We start from the raw sequence: 22,027 nt of genomic DNA on the forward strand, positions 1-22,027 counted from the left end.
CATTTGAGAAAGACTGATTTTTAACATGAAACTGCTTTATTATGTGTTTTTACAAGTTCTTGTTACCAGATCTGTCTGATTTTGAGAGGAGACCTCTGATGATAATTCAGCTCCAGGTAGGAACCTCATGAGCAATAAAAACTGAGCTAACGTCGCTAGCAGCAGCTCAGCTAACAATCACTCATGACGGTTGTTAACATAAAACTTTTTCTTCAGTATTTTTTACTAGTTTTTAAGATCTTTACATAAAAACAAATGTATAGACAACTTGAGAAAACATGAATAAGCTTCTTCCATCATTATCAGGACACTCCTCAAATTGTTAACATTAAAATCATATATTGTGATTTATATTGATCATTATAGAAAAATGATAGCCCTAACTCAAATCCAAAGCAACTACGATTCTCAGTTTGAGTTCAGGTTCGTTAAAGTACAAACTTCCACAAGTGCATTAAAAACTTCGGCAATATGCGTAATGTAATGTGTGGAAACACGTGTAGAAACACAGACGAGCATGACAGCAGACACACGCACTGTGAGTAAAGTAATAGAGGCGTTTTTGTGAGTATGCGTGTGTGTGTTTGTGTGTACTGACTCTTGTTCTTGCGCAGCAGGGCCGTGCTGATCCAGGGTTCTGTTTGGACCATCCTGCACGCGGGAACAGGCTTGTCCTCCACAGATGAGGATGACGTGATCACCATGAAGACGCTTGGCAAAGGTTCGATCCAGCAGGGAAACAGTATCAGTCAGAGCTGCTGTGACAGGTGTGTGTTCAGGTAACTGTCATCAGACGCGCGTTCGATTCCCAGAGTCAACACTTTACATCCAACTCAATCAACGAATCTTGAAATGGTGGGAAACCAAACCGACCAATCAAAAGGCACCGTCTTCTCTGGCTTGTTTTGTATGTATTTTTGTGACTGTGGTTTCTAAGGCAAACAACTGGTGTACAGGCAGCTCGTCTCTGTGAAGTAAAAATATAAAGGATGTAATCTCTGTCTTCTGTTGAGTTACACTATAGATATAGATCTCTACATATATAATCTGTTTCTCTGGGGGGCTAGGAAACGGGGTTATAGAATATTTGGTTAATCAGGTTTAGCTTTTAGTTACGTTGGCAGTTTCATGCATTCTTTCTGTGCTGGAGACGCTCCAGATCGCTGGTGGCTTTATTAAACTAATAAAATTAAACCTTCTATTACAATATGTTAACTAGTGGCACTCTACTTGTTATTATAGTTTCACTCAGTCCAGGGCAGGTTTAACACAGCTAGTAGCTCTGCAGACATCTTAATCCACAACAGGGTTTGTGTTTCCAGTGCAGCCTGACCAGTAGCACACAGTACAGCCAGTACGCCCAGTTTACTCAGATCCACAGCTTCCAGGAGGTGAACAAGTTCATCCAATGTTTGTTATCTCACACATTAACTAGGTGTAAGTCCAGTCTGTGCTAACCAGGCTGGCCCAGCATGTTGCCAGGTGGGCCGAGGAGGTGGAGTGACAGAGGGGGAGGAAGAGAAGGAGGTGGAGGGGAGTTGGGTTTCCAGCTGCCTGCTTTTACCCCATCCCTTATGCTAAAAATAGCTCCAATTACTGGTGCTTTCTGGGGGGGACTCTTCAGTGGACAGAGCAGGGCAGTGTGGAGTGATGTTATCACTCAGATTAATCCAGTGACACACACACAAACACACACACACACACACACACACCCACCCACCCACACACACACACACACACACACACACACTCACTCACTCACAAACACACAGAGCCCTCCACTGGCAATGTCACAGAGCCTGAACAGCCGGAGCTCCACGCAGAATCAGCTCCCCTTCACCCGCCCACAGCAGGAGGTGGCTGGCCTCTGCCAGGGTGAAAAGGAGCCCCTTTAAACTGCCAGACTACAGTGTAATCCCCCATACACTGTACAGGAAGTCACTGTGACGAGAGACAGCGGCACAAACACCTGTAAACAAACAGGTCCAGAGTTATTTCCACAGAAAGTTCCTCCTGCTGGTTATATCCACACTCACGGAGCCACAGGAGCAAAGTGACAGAACATAACAGGTACCCTGCACACAGTAAAGTTTAGATCCAGTATCTGGGCTTAACGCAGACTGTTTCCCCGGGCTGAAGAACAAGAAAACCGGCCTGCATTGTACTTCCAAACTCCGCTCTCCTGTTTACCAAAGCAGCTCGATCCAGGAGGAAGTCCGCATCAGAGGTAATCAAACTAAAGTTAAATCACAAGCAGCGTCTGAACTGTGCAGAACCAAACTTGAGTCGTGTCGAAGTAAAGAAACCAGATCCAGAGAAGTTCCTGAGCTTGCTGTCAGACGCCTTTGATCGCTCCCTGACGCGCCTCTTCTTCCGTCTTCTTCCGCGCTTTTTCGCTCTCAAACACTTGTTATCTTTCTTTACTCGTCCTTCTTCAAAGTCGGGGATATTTTTTTAAAGTCCTTCAAGATGGAAACCTTCACAAGGGCGATTTCAGCTCATGTTTCTCGCCCGTTTCCCTCTCCGTGCTTCTCCGTCAGACGGAATCTGTGCTGCGCTCCCACACGGCTCCCCCACCCTGACACACGGACTGTACCATGTGCGTGAGGCGGGGGTCAGAGCGGGTCTGTCTGGCGCAGACTCACACACAACTGCTAAAACCAGGACAGATACACATACAGGACGAAAACATGACAATCAAAAAATTCTCATCAACCACCATCAAGAGCCTGACTGGTTTTGAGAAACTTTATCCACAATGGGAGTGAGTTAGTTGGGCAGTAACCTTCCATCTGACCGCGGTAGTCTGGTCCAAGCAGACCTCTCCTGCCTGTCCATTTATAGTAACAGCAGGATATATATACTGGAACTTTATATACACGCATGCACACACAACCTTTACTTTAACTCTTAATACTAGTTCATGGATAAAGTTCAGTTTGTCACATAGTTATAACAACGTCATAATAGGCCAGTAACGGTTATTACATTACTAAACTTATTAGTCTGGAACTTGACAGAACAGCTCTCTGAAATACACTAAAACAATTTTTAAAGGTTTACAAAAAGTACAGGTTAAGTTAAGTAAATAAAGGATGAGGGCCAAAAGTATATCAGGGTATGTTTACATCAAGCCAAAGAAGGGGGAAGGGGAAAAGAGACCAAGAGAGAAGGGTATGTATAGATAAATGTCATTTAAATGTGCAAGTTTACCTCTAATACAATATATTTGTCTGAACAGATATCCTCCCCTTACAAGTGAACAATCATTATGCAGAAAAATAACTATATTTCAATGGAAAAGTGTAAAAACAGCAGTCAGGGACAAAGATTATGGCAGATTTTTGAATAATGAACCCTTTTAAGTGACTCAGGTAAAAATAACAGACCTGTACTAACAATGAGAGACTGAAGGGTTATAACACATTAAAGCTCATTTTGTTCATTCAGTCTTTCAAAATGATTCAACTTGTCTGTATTCTTGTAAACGCTGCCTCTACCCTCACTCAGCAGGCACCCTCTACGGGCTCTGTTGCTACCCGACGCTATGGCAGCTGCTATGCGATTGGCTGCTCAAAGTCCCACCCTTGGCTGTCATTGGACAGCGAACAGACCTGTGGGAGGGGCCTTCAGCTTAGTTTCCCAGTGTCTCTTCAAACGGCGCGAGGCAGGAATGACGCGGAAATAGTTTGAAGATGTCAGGTAGAAATGGAAAGAGGGAGGGGGGGAGACCGAGGGGGAGGATGGGGGAGGAGATCCAGCGGGGGAGTGAGCGGGGCAAAAGGCTCCATGAGCACATGGTCACTGAGTGACTCCCTACAGCCGAGATGTGTGACTTCTCCTCAGCCAGAGCTAAAAGTTGTTACTGTTGCTATCCGAGCATTCCGGCTAAATCAGGCACAATGCTGCCTGGGAACAGCTCAGCACACAAACAGTGTCATAAACCAGCTGACGGCTTCTTAAAGGAAAAATCACCCTCAAATACACTCTGCACTAACAAATGTGTGCCACTTTAGTTTGTTTCTCATGTACGTTCAGTCTGTAACCTGTGCAGATTAATCAGGCAGTAATGTGTATTAAACATGTCATGGTGAAAAGTCCCCTGCAGTGATAAAGCACAGTATATAAGCTAAAACACACTAATACTGCACCTTTAGTCCTTCAGTAACAGCTCCTTTTTTAATCAAATTTGTCACGTTTAATTTGTTTGCATCACTTGTAAATCCCAGGCAGACCTCTGTGCATTCTTGTTCTGTAATGTCCATTTGACTCCAGCTCTCCCTGTTAATCTGCTCCAGCTCCGGGCTCCAGAACCCTGGTTCAGAGCTCTGCACTCCCACACAGTGAAAAACAGCTGACCAGTCGCAGCTAAAATAAGATATCATGGCCTAATAACATGCTATAATTATAGAGCGTGCATTAAAATGATCTTTCTCAGAGATTAACAGGAAGGAAGTATCATTACAGAGCCATACAGCACAGTAGCACTGCATGCTAACATGGTAATCACATGCAGATGTATCACTACAGGTGATCTGCTTCAAAGGTGCCCTAATGCCCCACTCAGGGTAACTGGGTCTGTCTGTGCTGAGGGGATCCAGAGGTAGGTTTTTACAGAAGAAACGATGGCTTGTACCCTGAACCACACAGAGAGAGAGGGAGAGAGAGAGGATGGAGAGTGTGAATGAGGAGGTGCAAATGACAACTGTAATTAAACTAAAATCATTTCACATCCATCTTCAAAACCAATCCATTACACCTACACTTGGACCACAATAAACCGTCACAAAATAACTCACTTATTGTCATTTCTTTCCTTACACGAGACATTTATTTCAAATACTACATGTTTGTCTTCTGTCTTATCTGTTGGTGTTCTTCCTTTTTACAAATAGAGTCTTAATTATACAGTGATTATTCATAGTGTTTAGTATGTTTTTAATTTCATTATCTATTATGCTTCCAATCTATGAAATGTGCTCATCTTCCTGTTTAACTAAGTGGGTCAATAAGTTAAACCTTTACTTTTCAGGGACAACAATGTGCAACATACAATGACAGATTATGCAGCACTATTTGGTTCAACACAGGGAATGCAATGTAAACAAAGAGCTGGAAATATGTGGTTCACGGGAACATTAAAACCTATAAAGCTGCACTCCTAAAAAGCTGCAGAAAAAAGTCAACTGAGCTACAACAGACAATCTGAGTCTGTGCACACTATGCATTTGAAGACAGCATGCCGTTTCACCTGAGATAGTTTTGATTTTATGCTGTATATTTCACGCCATCAGATACACAACCAACCAACAGGATGCCAGAAGAAGACAAAGTTTACATCTACTCTCGGTCGTCTTTTAGCTCCTGTGTGCACAGGTCTGTTTGAAGTAAGGAGAAACATGGAGTATACCACATTTCTACTCTCATTATGCAATGCAAAACCCACAATTATCTTAGCTTCACGATTACAGACAGATGAGCAACAGGTGAGAATAGGTGTATGTATGCTGAGGATGACAGGACATTCATACAGTACAAACGTATACAAATGTTCTACGATCTTCAGCTACTTTTAAATAGGTCCCTTCACTTAAAGGATCATTTTAACTGGTACCCACCGAAAGGCCCTACACAAGTTACTTAAAAATGTTTAGATATACAATGACTTAATTGTGCCATTTACATCTAGCTTTAAAAACCATTGACCTGATATTTTAGCACCTATTAAAACACTTTAACATTATACATGTTGACTAAATTCCCTGCAAAAGATATCAGTTTTATAACACAATGAAAATTATTTAGAATACAAGAATTTATATTCAAAAGGGCCATGTTTTAAAGACTATTTGACACTTTGTTTTATATTTATTAATATAATATATCCAAGAACAGCTGGAATTTGCAGTAATAGATAACATTTGCACATTAGTGCATATATTTAATAAGCAGTTGAAGCTCTTTAGAGCAGGACATTTCCCAAAATAAATCTTTATCTAAATCTATTGGTCTGTTTAATTTTTTCCTTTGAATCTTTGAGCTCCTTTTTTCATTTTTAAAATGCAGTTTGAAAACTCATTGTGAGCTAATGTACTCTTGTTAAAATAGCTTTATTAAATATATATTTTTGTTGTGGCTTTTAGTTTAGTAGAATACTAACGGTGGTTCTGGTAGCTGTTAAACCTCATTATGCCTTTGTTAGGCAGTGATACAGCATATTGCACTAGGAGAAAAGCAGCTCCTGGAATTAGACGCAGCCGCTTCCTGTTGTCTGCTCTGCCGCTTCTCGTTCTCTGTGTGTTGTTGATGGTTGAGAAACGCATTGCTCTGGCTTTATTACTGAATATGTGAATAAACGTTAGTAATTCCCTTCACAGAGTAACGGACTGGCTTCCACTAAATCACGTTCAGCTGTACTAACGACCAGACAGCGGAGATTACAACAGCAGCGCGAGGAGGCAAGCAGACTCTGAGACTCACGTGCCTTGCAGCAAAATTCCACCCGGCAACTATACACTGTACCATGGCAACAGCCCTGCCATTGGTCCCCGGTGCGTTTTCAAATGACCAATGGGATGGCCAGCCGCGGGTGATGCTTGTTGCTAGGTAAACATGATGCAGAGGAAAGATAGAGGAGCAGAATTACCATGCTGCTACTGCAGGGCGCTTTCAGAGAGGAGTGGAGGAGCTCTTCACACTCGGAGATACCCTTCTCACTTGGCGGTGCCAGAGAGACAAAAGCGAAACGAAGCAGGAATGACACAGGAGAAGAGGAATAACACGGGAAAGACCGGGTTAAAGCCGGTTGAAACACTGCTGCTAATGTTATACACAGCAATAATGCGTTTAATGTACATTGAGTTCGCCGGTAGGGGAAGTTGGCTTCAAAATAAAATAATTTGTCATTATTTTCTTCAGATAAAACCTATCAATGACTCACTGACACTCAATTTAAACTGTAATAACGTGGAGAACTATACTATACCCCACACGATAACTGTAAAGTTCACACATAATAACCTACAAATGTAAATAAATTAAACAAAAACTATAATTTCGACAATGAAGCTAAATAGTTTCATTATACATTTTGTATTTCAGCTAGTTAGCAGCATCAGTTAGCTTTAAGAGATACACTATGGCTGACAGTACTGCCATGTAACGTTTGCAATGATGATTCAGTTACTTTAAACTCCCAGTTAATGAACTGTCTCTGTGTAATGATTGTTTAGATAAGAAAATAATTCTTGATTTCACTAAAACATTTCAGTATCTAATCTTCACTGTAGGTCACAGTTTGTCAGCCTGAACTGCCCGTGACCTCATTTCCGGATCCTACATTTCCTATGACCCCTGCAATCAATTGTCAGGTTGTCATGTTCATTTGTGTAAAGCATATTCTACTTTATACTGGTTTGTAGAGTGAATTTAAACTTTTAAGTTAAATCCATGTAGGTATTCCTCTGGACAGCAGTAACACAACACCTTGTGCCTGTGTCATTGCTTTTGTGTGAGCTCACTGACACCCCTGTATCACACCACACACACACTGTGTACATGATGTATTGTCATATAGTGTCCCTGGTTTACTCTCCCTGCTATGTGAAGCCACACACACATTACACACGCCTGCTGAACACCCTGACTGATCAATGAGAATCAGGGGCTGTGACTCCTGATGGATCACAGTAGACATGTTTCTGTCTAAAGGAGAGGAGAGCTGACACCCCAAACTGGGAGGACAGGTGTTACAACCAGGACCCAAAATGTCTCCAAGTTCAGGTACTCAAGTAACATACACTGTATTTCAATCCTGAGCCAACTGCATTTTTCTCTTGTACATCAAAACATTTCAAAAGCATGATATTGTCATTTTTAAGCCCTGAAGAGCCAGAGTTTTTACAGAAGTCCTGGAGCAGATGTCAGACAGCTTTGGAAACAAACTTCACTCACAGTTATCAAAATTCTATATTATTTACAAAATGTAAAAGAAATGAAGTTAATTCTGATTATGTGTGGGCTATATACTTTACTTCAGCACAAATTTGAAAGCAAAATTCTAAATTTTACACAGTTTGAATGAAATCCAAATACATGTTTCAATTAGTTTGTTTTTTTCTCACCTATAGGCCAGTAAAAAATGTGTTCTTAATAATGAGGTTTTTTTTAAGTAATTTCTTGGAAAATGTTTTTTTTTTTTTAAAGTAAATTATTCTTCCTTTTATTACACGTGTATACTTAGTTTGCATCCAATTAAGAGCTTTCTCTAGTTTCTGTGTCCCTCTCCCATGACGTACAGGACATACAAGCTAGCTGGACCTCATTTTTATCAGAAATATTTTACATGTACAAAAGAGAACATAATTATTATTCGCATATACAGTATATACATTTGTTTTTCTATCAAGCCTATAGGGATACAAATCTATAAAGATCTATTAAAACATTGTAAACACATAACAAGATGTCATAGTTAGTATTTACTTTGTCTTTATCATTGAATGGAATACATTTAATGCTTTAACTCTTTGCTAAAGAATATAAGAAAAGGTCTATAACCTGCAAATTTAAGAATATAGAAATACAATTCATAGGATAACAATCCTATCAACATTGTAAGTTATAAAAACACTTATTCCCAAGTGGTCATTACCAAATTAAAATGCTAAGCAGTTTCTGGACATCTGTAACACAAGCTACATTTCACAATGATGTTGCTCGTGTTTTTAATGTTCAACTGGAACAAATTTATGAATGACTTCAAAATAAATTATTGTCACTTTATTGATAATTAAATATCAATGAAGTAGATGCCGGTTTCGTGGCATCCGTAACAGGTCAAATTGCTAAAAACACATCAATGTCGCTTTTAATGTGTTTTTAACATAGATTTAGCTGCATCAAATTTATGAATGAGTTTAAAATAAATTCCCATAACTTTATTGGTAATTCAGTATTAATCCAGCCCTTCTACTTTATCATACCGAACACCAACTGATTCCAAGCTATCTAGCATGAATCTTAATCTGAATGAGTTTTTGTTTGGCTACTGTAAATGTCCTTAGCTTCCTGTTTAAAGGACACACGTAAATGTGCAGAATCAAATAGCACTGTGGTTCAGGGGAACTTCAAGTAAAGCTTTGAATACTTACTTTACTTCAGCCATTGCCAATGTTTTGTTAATGTAATGTTAACTGTAATTATAGACTTTTGAGAAACTTCATTAAAAAATGTGGCCGGCTTAAGTAACGTTATTTATTTATTTATTTATTATGTTTAGTTGCATAGGGACAAGTATGAAGCAAGTAAACTGATGCCGCACACAACAGCATTAATAGCCTTGGCTAATTTGCAGTGCCTGTCCCTAAATGGGCCTTTAAAATACATAAAATCAACAACAAATACACAATAAAGTTTGTCTACTGGACATTCAAAACTGTTTGTATTTATCAGTCAATTAGTACCAAATATGTCAAAACACAGCCCAGGTTTAAAATATTACAATTCTTCTTTAAATATATTTGTACAACAAAAGTTATTTTCACCAAATTAAAGTAATTTCAGCAACAGTTTTACATTTTTAGAGGTCATAAACAGTTAGACCTAGTGATAAAGTTTTGAAGATCCTCAACGCGTTTGCTTTTCACTGAAACAGAAGTTATGCTAAAGGCTAAACTGGCTAGGCTAAAAGTTAAAAAACACAGAAGAGATCATTCGACATGAACACGTGATGGGAAACAGAACTGTGGATCTCAGACCAACAACATGTGACGTCCATCACAGCTGTAACCTGATGCTAACATTAGCTTCTTCCCTGTTTTAGCTAAAGTGTTACAGCCGCTCCATATGAGTCTATACAGCTTTGGTCCGGCTGTAGTCAGGACCGGAATAACACACACACACACACACACACACACACACACACACACACACACACACACACACACACACACACACACACACAGTGCATACATATATATACAGGCTCTGTTGCCAGGCGAGACATAGTCAAGTTCAGTGTGAGACCCAGAAATAGAGTCCCAGTAAGGACAGGTGGAGGGGCCTCTTCCTCCACATTACACACACACACGCAAACGCACACACACACACACACACACACACACACACACAAACTGTCACATGACCAACAGAGTTTGACTTTTAGTTAAAGATGTTTTTTAGGACTAAATGGAACATAGGTTTGTAAGACAAGAGGCAGACACGTACGTCAATATAGTGTGTCAGAGCATGAATCATCACAGTGTGTGTGTGTGTGTGTGTGTGTGTGTGTGTGTGTTTATGAGGTTATGTCACTGGTCACATTCATGGACTAATAATAGACTTCACACACTGACATTTTGTCTAATTCTGCTTAAATTAAGACCCCTGCTTTCAGCCCACCTTGAACATGATGTAAACTGATCTATATTAGGATACATTCACATTAGGATTAGCATGTCATGATTAAAATTAAGGTTAACCCATCACCAACAGATTATTGAAAACAAATAGAAGATAAATACTACAAATACATTTCAAGTCAAGGTTCACTAACCAGTTATTCCAGCACTTTCAATCAATTCTCCCAGTCCTCCTCAGAAATGGAGTTAGCTCACTCATTAAGACGTGTTTCCATTTAACTGTCAAACTAAGTATAAGCAAACTTTGAAAACCAAAAGAAATTAAAATTAGGCATCTTTCCTTGAATGGGTTTGGACTGAATATACCTGGCTCTTTGTCAGGTTTAGTTTGGTCAGTATCACTATACGCTTCAAGAAGAGGTTGCTGCCTCGACATCTAACACATCTGCAGGAAAACATGATGAAACAGCCTCATTAATGTCTTTCTGTGTGACTAAATACTGTTCTGTCAGTAGGTATTGTCCATGAGAGAAACACAAATTAAAGCAATGATTCTAATTTAATTCAAAGATCAACAAAAGGTAAGAGCCACTTCTTACAACAATAAAAAACACATATTTTCACCACCAATTCCCAACAGCCTTTAATACAACCCACTGCTGATTAGGGATGGGTATCGAGAACCGGTATTTTTTTCGTACCGGTACGTGATTAGTCGGTACTGAAAGTAACCTTTGGACAGGGCTCCTATCTGTATTTTATGTTCCGTCATTCTGTTATACTAATGCCATTTTCATTCAATCGTTTCATTCTAATGTAGCTGGCATCCGTCCCAGAGTGATGACAAAGCCGTCAGACATTGGCGTCAGTCAATGACACGAGAGAAACACACACACAGATGTCCACTAGTGTGTCCCTCCTGTAAAAGCATTGATTAAGGGTACGACGTCTCCTGTTAAATACGGACCTAGTTATGTCGCTATTGTATCAGATTTTAAGTGCGGTTGTGTAGTGCCGGTGTCATTCAGAACCACACGGGTTTTGATCGTTTCGACACGCAACGTCTATAACGACGAGCCTCCTTCACGCACGGCTCACCTGCTGCTGTGAAAACAAGATCGCAGGTGAAAAACTCAAAACACGAGTTGTGTTATCTGGGCGACTTTGTACATCGTGCAGCTCATGATAAATGTAAACAGAGTGGACTTAAAAGGGGAGAGAAACAGAAAGAGGCCGGGCAGGACGTGCTGCTGTGTGCAGCAGGTGAAGGTGTGTGTGGAAAATTAACTCAAGAGAAGCAAGATGAGCAGATTAAAGTCATTTGTGAACAAACACTACAATATAGCGGTTAATTAAGCACCTTTCTGATGGGGAAATACAGTATAACCTTTAAATAGAGAACTGTTCTAAACAAAATAGCTATCATAAAAAAAATATTGTAAAAGATTAACTTCACTACAGTGAAGTCCAGTTGGTTTAGGTAACTAAAGTAACTGATAGTTGCCTAAGGGCCCGATCAGACAGGACGCGCTTTGCAGGCTGTAAAACGCGAGGCGCACCGCACTGCCTTTTTTGTGGAAGTAAACACCCGATCAGACAGCGCGTTTTAGCAGCTGGGGGCGGATTTTTTCCTACTGTTGTTAAGGCAACCACCGAATCATTAGCTGTCATTAACCTAACCGTTACATTGTAAACTGACAGAAGGCTCGCCTCTCCTTTCATCCAATTGGACAATGAGAAAAAACGCCAATGACGTCGGGCTTTTATGCTTTGAGTTGAAGTTTTTTCAACTCGAGGCGCTCGGCAGCGATTCCTCAAAAACACGAGGCGCACAGAGCGGAAAAAATCGAGGCGCTCTGCAAAGCAAAAGCAGCGCGCAAAAAGCCTCTCATTGAAAACAATGACAAAAAAAGCCCCCAGCTGCTAAAACACGTCCTGTCTGATCGGGCCCTAAGAGTGCATTTTGAGTTGCCATGACAGCCAGAAAACTATGTTTGTATTGCTTGTGATTGTTACTGTTACTACATTTACTGTTAATGTCAACTGTTGTTACTGTAGGGAGAGGACCACAGCCCTTAACCCGAGTTACAACCCCCCTTTCACATTATCAGACACCCTGAAAAAGATCTTTATTATTTGGCCCAACTAATGGACAGCATATCGATAAGAGTATCGGTGTCGATAAGCGGTATTGGTACCGAGAGCAGTATCAATAAAATCCTAACGATACAAATCCTCACTGCTGATTTTTAGTTTAGGCACTAAATCAGCATGGTTCAGTTTACGATGGATCGTGGTTTGGGTTTATTTAAGTACGCTGGTTGCATTACCTAAATTACATACAGTGCTACACAGGCAGTGAACACAAGTGACATCAAGCATAAGTTTGATTGACACATCTGCCACATCAGAATCCAGACCTTTACCATTCTTCATACATCTTCACCTGACTTTACCTTTGCCCTGGCCGTCCGACAATTCAGGCAGTCCAGTCTCACTGAGTGACCTACACTTGTAATATACAATCTATGATTGGCTTCCCTGCTGCATCCACAGACCGGCTCAATTTAACCAATCATTTCAAACAAGGTTAAACTTGGTCTGAATGGGGAAGAGGGGTAAGGTTATGCTTGTTCAGTTGTAGTTAGTGAGACACGCTGTCCAACCACGTGGGAAATCAGAAGTGTTTTTCATTTCATTGATTAAAGAGTAACCAATCAGCAAAATACAACAAACACTTCACAGAGGAAACCACGACTTACAAACCAGCACTGCATCTTCTAGTGTCAAATAACATGTCCACATCTGCAATGGAGTGAGTCACGACTGAAGGATAACTTTCACTTATAGATTCAATGTGTGTCAGTGGCAGAGCCAGAGACAAGATCAACAATTTAAAAACAATTCTTAACTGAAATACCAATGACTCAGAGTTTACAGTTATTATGTATTTTACATAGATGTCACAAGGGTGTGACAAAATACATTTCTGTCCCTGTTTTTATCAGCGGCCATATTCACACACAAACAGTTAAATAAATCAGACATCTAACCCATCAGATGTGGATCTATGTCCCTGTTAGGGCTGTCAACAAATATTCTAAATTTGAATATATAACCGAATTGTATCATAAAACAGATTATTAAAATTAATATTCGATGTTGAAAAAAATCAGCATACCGCGGCTGTCTGACGAGCTCTTGAGCTCCCAGTATAACAGACAGGTACAGGTATGTTGAAAAAAAGGCATATTTATGTTTAAATAGATATACCTGTATACAGCACAGGTCGCTCGGAGCGCTGAATGTCTGTTTTACTGTAATCTAATTATTTTATCTGTTTATTTTGCAAGGTGTAGGAAGCCTATGTCGATCTTTTAAATGATGATTGATCATACTGTACTTATATATGATGTTTAGATTCAGTAACTAAAATGATAGTTGATTAGTAATTACTGTCTGATAGGCTGTAAACTGCAATTTCTTCCTTTTTCTTTATCTCATCCAAGCACAAGCTCTGGTGTTGAGAAATGAAGCCAATACACAAGTCCCAAAACCTGCAGTTCCTCTGGTGTCCACTTGAGGCTGTCTCCAGCAGTGAGTCAGTCCCCATAGAGCCCCATGTTAAACTTTACAGCAGAAATAAACATGTTTACAGCCTGGTACAAAAAACAGTTTGGGTCTCTATAGCTCATTTCTCTCTTCATGACAACTGAACGTGGAGAACCTTTATACAACTCACCTGTTTACATTATATTAAGGGCTTAAATTATAGGGTCAGGGTCACCTGAGTGACAGGTGGGAGCTGCTAGCTGTCCGCTAGACATCAATATCAATACACCTGGAGCGTTTGGGGGAATTTTTAATGCGAAAATTGGACAAATAATTTGTCGCTCTGTGAATGGAACTATCTGGCCGCAAAAGAAGTCTGAGCTCCAGCTTTTCGATGAGTTAAATTATTATTGTATTGATATATTTTTAGCACTAAGTAGCAGGTATACTGAGCTCGCTATAGCTGTCTTCTTAGCCTGTTTAGTGGGGGTTTTTTTGCCTTTATTTTATAGGACAGATGAAGATAGACAGGAAATGTTGGGAGTAGAGAGTGGGGGATGACATGCACCAAATGATCGGCAGACCAGGAGTCGAACCCGCGATCAGTGCGATGAGGACTACAGCCTCTGTACATGGGGTGCCCGCTCTACCAACTGTGCTAAACCAGCGCCCCAGCGCTGCGCCCCAGCGGCGGCCATATACGAACTGGAGGCTTCACTTATGCAGTGGAGAAACCAGTGGGTGACGTCACGGTGGCTCAGTCCTAGGGACAGGTCATGAATTTCGAATATTCGAAGAGTCATTCATTTATTAAAAAATGTAAGAGTTCATGCAAATAGTATCTCATCTTAAAAATAACATTTTCCATTGTTTTTTTCATTGTTCCATTGCGGTATTACCGCCAGACGGTGGCTGTAGCGCATCTGAAAGCTGTTTGCTAACCACCGTTAAATAACAAAAGTCTTTGTGTAATAGTCGAATAGTTTCCAGTGAATATCGAGTGGTATTTTGAAATGCCCATCCCTACCACGTCCGTTATTCATACAGACTATGGTCTCATCAGGAAACTGTAGGACTTAATTTGACTTGAACCATTTTTGATGTGAAACATTTGTCTTCACGCAGACCCCAAACTGACCCTTTAGACTAAAAGTTAAATATCTTAAAGTTTCAGATGGTATACACACACACACACACACACACACACACACACAGAAGGTGCAAGAAGTATTCTGCCCCTCTGCTTCAGGCTGTGGCCATCAGTAAACATAAAAAATGGCCAATCATTTGTTGGTAAAAATCTTGTTGATCAGTGACATGGCTGCTTGCTAGCTATTCTTTCGGTCAGATTATAGTTGCTATCTGTAAAGGGACAATGTTGTTGACTCTGAATCTTGCTAGCACAGCGTTAGCATTCTCGCTAATAGCTAAGGGGACTGAAAATGTATCCTGTTGCAATAAAATATCAAATATAACCTTTATACTCTTTTATGTGACTCATTCACACATTTGCTCGGTCAGAGTTGTTTGTAAATAAATGTGTTCTATGTTTCAGACTGACATCCCACACAAGTTTTCTAAAAAAAGAAAATTTTTTTTCTTAACATAAGCTGTCCTCACAGTATCAACACTATGAGGGCTTACCCAGCTTTCTGTTAAAGTAGTTATGTCACCTTTAGATGAAGAACTAAAATCAAGAGTTCACTTTATGAGCAATAAGAGACACTATTTCAGAACCCTCTGGGATTGTCCTGTTACAGTAGAGCTGCATGATTAATCCAAATATGATGAAACAAAGTCAAACTTTTGAGAAGACGGCGGAATCAGAGTCTGCATGTTTCTCCTGGTCTTTCTCTGTCTTTTGTGCAGACTGACGCTTCATGTTGTTAGCGGGCTGGTTCCTGCCTCTGTAGTTTCTTTAAAATATAACGTTCAACAGATAAAAACATGAAGTTCATCTTCACAGTATTTATTGTGCCTCCTGCAGAGCTGCATGATTCATCTAAACACCATCACAGTGTTGATTCAGGTCTCTGTGGACCTCCGTGATTCTGTGTAACGTGTGTATCAGAGGGAGGTTTGTAATGTGTCTCTGAGCTGCACCAACACCTGACAGGTGTGTGTTCCTCCAGGTGACAGACTGTGGAGAGGAGGAAGGACCAGGATGTAAAGACAAAGCTTTAATAGTATCAGAGACTCAGTGATGGAGATGGTTTAAAGAGCATGATGACAGTCAGAAGCTCCAGCAGGAACATTTATAACACACAGACAGGAAACATCTCACACACACACACACACACACACACACACACACACACACACACACACTCAGACATCCACAGCAGGAGCCTTAAATTCACCACAGAGGAGAGGACATGTTCCTGAAGGTACCTGAACAACACAACAAACAGTGACTTCCTTCAGCTGATCTCCAGGAGGAGCTACCTGCGCTCAGGCTGCACCTGAAGTTACCTGTAGCTAATGGCTGCTTGTGCAAATGTAACTAATAAAATTAATGTCACAAGAAATTGTGGAGAAACGCCCCTGATTGGAGACAAAGTGATTCAGATTTTAACAGTTTAATGTTGTTATACTTTAGGTGGATATGACTGTGTGACTGCTCAGAGCATCATTATCTCCCCTCCTTCATTTAATGAAACCATGTGGGCACGGTAGGGTTTCCATCACAGGGGGCTGGTGTCCCACTAAAGAACCTTAACTGCAACACAATGCAATGTCATCCTGTATTTTACCTAGCAACAGATGATGAGGCCTCATATGAGCTCTGGATGAATTTAAGAATGCATTTTTGCAAAGAGGGACTGCATGGAGTCTTATCTGTGCATCATCCTGTGTGCATCAATGGGACAGTTTGCACACATTTTCTTCCAGCATTAAAAAAAAATTGCCTGAATTTAATTACTTTATTTCTAATTAATATTTTCTGTGCATGAAAAATGTTTTCACACAGTCATGAATATTGTTACTCAGTCATTTTTACTGTAAGATGATTTCTTTCCAATTTCCAAAACAGTAACTTAATTACAGTTATGAATCAAAGTAGTTTTTAATTTTCATTTAATTTTCTTATGATGACACATACAGGATTTAAGTCGTTGCAGGTCATGTGGGCTACTAGCCAAAAAGCTAAACCAAGGATGGAAATGTGTAGGAGGGATAACTCCTCACACTTAGGAGTACAAGTAGGCCAAAATATATTAAATCAATATGTTGCAAAATTGAACTTTTTATCAGAGTAAATGTGATGTGTAAAAAATGGATGAAAATATTTGTTTGGCTAATCAGAGCTCAATGCCTGACAAATCAAAGCTCTTGAAAACAAGGCTTCAAAAGTATCATAAAAAGGTGAAGTTAAAAATCTGTCCTGCTTAGTGAAAGAATTTATAATCAGAACGTTTAAGGAAAGAACATCTCTAAAACGTATTGCAAACACAGATCAAAGGAGTTAAAGGCCTGCCTCAGTCTCAATCTGCTTTTTTAATGTTAAACAATATTTTTCTATATTCTTTATTGAATTATGAAAACTATACTATACTATAAATATCAGACGCCATAAATCCTGTTTTTAAAAGTAACATATGAAAAGGCTACATTAGACATGTGATTAAGAAATAAGTGCCCCTTAAAATAACTTTTTTTATTCAAGTTAAACATTTATGTTTGTAGTAAAACAATGAATTCAGGCAGGCAACTAATCATCCACAGTGATGTTGCTGGGTACGCGTCCTCACATTTAAAAGGACGCAGTAAACACTCTATCCATGTGTTCTAGCAAACGCACCTCTCCTTTCCCATACAGACAGAAACATTGTGAACTAGATTTGTAGTGAAAGTTGGCTAAAATCACAGTAATCAGCAAAAGAAACCTCACTGTCAGAGCACCGCTGTTTCAACCCTCTGCGCAGACTGTTTTCACGCTCTCACGAGTCGACGTGCTAGTTTAGCCGCTACAACAACAACTCGCCCGTCACTGATTTTTTTTAACAATTGTTATGTTCAGACGACGTCTGCGCATATATCCTGTTACCGCTCACTAAGTACAAGTAATCATTGACAAATGTTCTGAATGCACCACAAACATATCTGCATCATTTTATTTGTATCACCAGACTTTCCACTGTGTTAGCTAAGTTTCATTTTTGTGATAAGAGTTTCACAGTGATTGACTCAGCTATAATCACATTTGATTTAGTAGATGTTCAGACTTTAGCTTACAGTTTATTTGTAGACTGTGTCAGGGTGATGAGAACGTTTTGTTCATGTGTTCAAATCAGCACTCCTTTTTATTGTGGTGCTACAGAAACTATGTTTTAGTAGAATTTTTCAGATTTGCAATTTTATTCTTTCATTTTAGATTTATTTTTAACATACATGAATACATCTTTTAATTATAACCGTATCATACCATACCATCATCAAACACGAGTTTAACACCACTATTTCTCAAGAACCAAAACTTTTATTAGGGACCCACTCAAATCACCACCCGTGGGCTCAGAGCACTCACTACACTGAAAACCCATCAACATCACTGCATCCACACACTGATGACCATGTCTTAAGGCGCATTTACAAGAATCAACAACTGAAGTAGAGTCAAACAAAGAATCTGAGAAAGTCTTCATATAAGGTGTTTTCACTGTTCCCTGACTGACCTGATGGAAATATTAATATTAACTTTTTAACCAGCAGATCCAAACACATCACTTAAAAGGTATGTTCAAAACCACATTTGCACTTGCTGCTTTCCATTTGATTATAATTGTTTCCTCTCTTTTCTGAGCACTTCAGTTAAAACAGAAGATTGAATATAAAGTGAGCGGCCTCTGTTTATATCAGTGTACTTCAGCCAACGCTAATGAATTGAGGCTCAGCATACGTGTCATACTAACGGTGTTACTGAGGATGAGGTGCTCGCCGCCTGCACTATATCAAGCTAACTTTGTAAAGTCGGTGGAGCCACGTGTTAGCAAGTCTCTTCCTCATCGTCATCACCTTCAGTAAAAAATTGTTTGCGATTTTTTTCCTTCACCTTATCTTTGTGACAGCCTAGCTAGCTAAGGCAGCTGGGTAATGTTAGCTTGTAATAGTTGGAAGCGCCAAATGCTACTCTGTGCAAAATGAGGATAGAGATCTCAGACCGGCTGTTTCCCTATAATGTGTTCATGTTGTAACCAACAGGTGTCACTGGTGAGCTTTACAACCATAACGCTTACAACCCTGAGTGTGTTCACACAGGAGCAGAAAGGGACAATAGAGAGAGAGTAAGATGGAGAAAAATGTGTGACAGTGGAGTTCATGCTAGTTTTTGAATTGTATAAAAGTTGATGTGTTAGAGTTGTCGCACACACACACACGAACACACACCGTCTGAGCTTGTTGTCACAGCTGTGCTGTCAGTCAGAGAACAATCCTATTGGCTGTTTGTGGCCAACGACACAGAATATAAACCCCTCCAGAGATACAGGCAGGACAAAAATGCACTTTACATGTATCAGAGGGATGCAGTTCACATTTGGAGGTCTGCCACTCCCACAGGCTCCACTCCCAGTGCTCCCAGTCTGACACCCAGTGTACAGGGTCTGACTTCATATTACAATCTATTCAGGAGTTATTGATGGACACCCTCATGCACACTGTAGTATGATGCGAAGCAGGGCTGCAAAGCTGCAGATGGTTCATGTAATCAGACATATCTTACAGCAGTCATACATGCTGTGTGATGGTGAGCGGTTGTGGCCCGCTGACAGTGCTGTGGAAAAGGTCTAAACCAGCAGCTGGTCACAGGTGCTTTTCACAACTATATCTACTAGTGTCTGACTGACTGAAGAGATCTCTACACATCAAACTGTAAGAAACATACAGCAAATATACGTATGTCTCAGGTTTAAGTACTAATAACAGTAATCTCTCTACACTTGTTTCTCATAGAAAATGTACACACAACACTGCCCAGGTCCTGTGTAGCTCCATGAAACAGCAACTATTTCAAGTCTATTTCCTCTGGAAGATTGCATACCGAGTGTGCACATCCTTACTGTCTCACAGACACTTTGACCTGGGGAAAAACACCCTTGTCCCATTTGAAATGTTCCATTTTGGCCTATAAACGATCATAATGAAGTATAAGAGGGGACAAATGACTGAGCAAACTAAGCAATCATGCACACTCGGTCCAACATAACAGGATGTGATGTGAGGAGACAAAGAATGGATTAAAAAATGAAGTAAAACTGAAGTCTTTTTTGCATAAAGGTCCATTTTCAGTGTCCACCACAAGAAAACCAGTAAGCTGAACTTAAGCGAGGTGTGACAAATCACAATCTGTGACACATCTCCTCATTATAGTCGCCTTCAATTTCAGGCCCATCCCCTGAACAGAAACTGGACCACAGAGACCCAAACAGACCGAGAGGAGATGTCAAGTCATGCTTCCTCCAGCTGTTCATCAGCAATGGTCTCATCACAGTCCTGTCAACCTCCCCAGGGGCAGCCATCTCCCGGCAGCAGAGCGCCTGTGTCCCTGTACTCCAGGGCAGGGTAGGGGCTGGGGCTGATGCTGCTGCTGCGGTGGCTAAGCTAGCAGCTAGCATTAGCTGCCACAGCAGATGAAATGCTGCAGATGTGCAGAGGACAGTCGGGGGTTGCTGGCTGGTTGCTCTTACACATAAAGGCATCACATCAGGATAAAACCAGCTAACTACTGTATACCTGAGGATATATATCAACACGTTTGCATCATGTAGCAGCACATCCATCCATCTCCATCCCTCCCTCCGGTTCGAGATGCCGACAGAGCGAACCGGAGGGAGGGATGGAGCTCGGCTGCTGAAACTTGCCCGGATACACACACACTGATGGCATCAATCATTAGCCTCTTTATGGGCAGACTCACACTGCTAGCTGTTAGAAACGGCTCAGTCACAGGGTGAAGCAGAAGGACAGGGGCGGATAACGGTAGACCTGGAGGACATTACATGCCGCTAAAACGTTATGAAGTCCATCATCATGATGCATGCACGGCTCTGTTACTGTACATGCGACAGCCTTAAAACACATTGCATTGTCCACCAGTGACGGTAACACACCTTTTTCACCGAGCCCAGCCTCCTCGTGCCCCTTGAGCCGTCTCACCATCATCCGCGGCGGAGGAGCGCGGACATGGGGCCGGGGGACACGAGGCCGGGGGCCGGGCGGATAACGCAGGCTCCCCAGCACTGTAACTGCTGATTGCCTGTCCAGCCCCTCACACACATACATCACATACAAGAACCACACATTCAAACATGAATAAAAAAGAAGCCGCGGACCGGCCGTGTCTTACCTCAGGCGGTGTGTCGAACCGAGTCCCGCGGAGCAGCCATGTTCGGAACCCCTGTCTCCCTCCGTCCACACGAACCGAGCCCCCTCCCCCGGGTCAGCCGCCCCTCTTCCACAGCACAAATCCAGATAACGTGATTTAGGATTGTTTGCCGATAAAATCCCGGTGAGATTAGTTTCCAGTAAATTTGCGTGATTCTCCGGAGCTCAGTGAGCGGGTTGTCGATCGGGACCGATCGCCGGTGCAGCACAGCTAGCCGAGCCTGAGGGGAGGAGGGCAGCCCGCCGCCTCAACCGCCGCGGACCCCTCGAGCTCAGTCCGCTTTATCTTCAGAAAACTTTATCACTCAGTCGATATTTATTCTCAGATGCACGGGGGTGCATCCACCTTGTAACCAGAGAGCGGGCCGGTTAGATTAGCACGCCCGTCAGATTTTTAAATTAATTTAAAAGGCAAGAAGCTAACATTAGCTAGCTAGCTATAAGCTAGCACGCTAGCTGTCTAATAAAACACTGCCATCGGAATCTGGAGGAAGACAGTCCGCTCACTGCAGGCTGCTTGGCGGGTAACGGCCGGCCGAAGGGCCGCTGGACAATAAAGGCAGAAGCTTTGAAAAACTAGATAAATTTAAGCAGGCACAGCTACAGCTAGCTCTGTGCTGGCCAGCCCCTCCGTGATGGTAATATCGGTCAAAGGAGAGGGGCTGCATTGAGAGCGCGCTCCCGACACCAGGCAAGTACGGCCCCGCGCGCTCCAGAGACATTTCCCACAA

At 41.2% G+C, this 22,027-nt stretch overlaps 1 protein-coding gene across 2 annotated transcripts in view; it reads right to left on the bottom strand.

The window, feature by feature from the left end:
* Positions 1-21,929, bottom strand: part of dyrk1b (dual-specificity tyrosine-(Y)-phosphorylation regulated kinase 1B) — a 41,444-nt gene extending 19,515 nt beyond the window's left edge. Inside the window, exon 1 of one of the 2 annotated variants that reach the window (XM_069655851.1) lies at positions 21,259-21,929. Coding sequence is in view for 1 of the 2 variants with exons in the window: in XM_069655850.1 (XP_069511951.1) it covers positions 599-704 (106 nt within the window). In the remaining variant the exon portion in view is untranslated. Of the gene's footprint in view, positions 1-598; positions 2,564-21,258 lie in introns of those variants that run through there. The other variant, XM_069655850.1, reaches the window with a different exon arrangement.
* Between the last annotated feature and the right edge of the window lie 98 nt (positions 21,930-22,027).

This window comes from Semicossyphus pulcher, unplaced genomic scaffold (assembly GCF_022749685.1).
Source record: "Semicossyphus pulcher isolate SPU_LCO1_2020_fin unplaced genomic scaffold, fSemPul1.0.p SCAF_9, whole genome shotgun sequence".
Classification (NCBI taxonomy): Eukaryota; Metazoa; Chordata; class Actinopteri; order Labriformes; family Labridae; genus Semicossyphus; species Semicossyphus pulcher.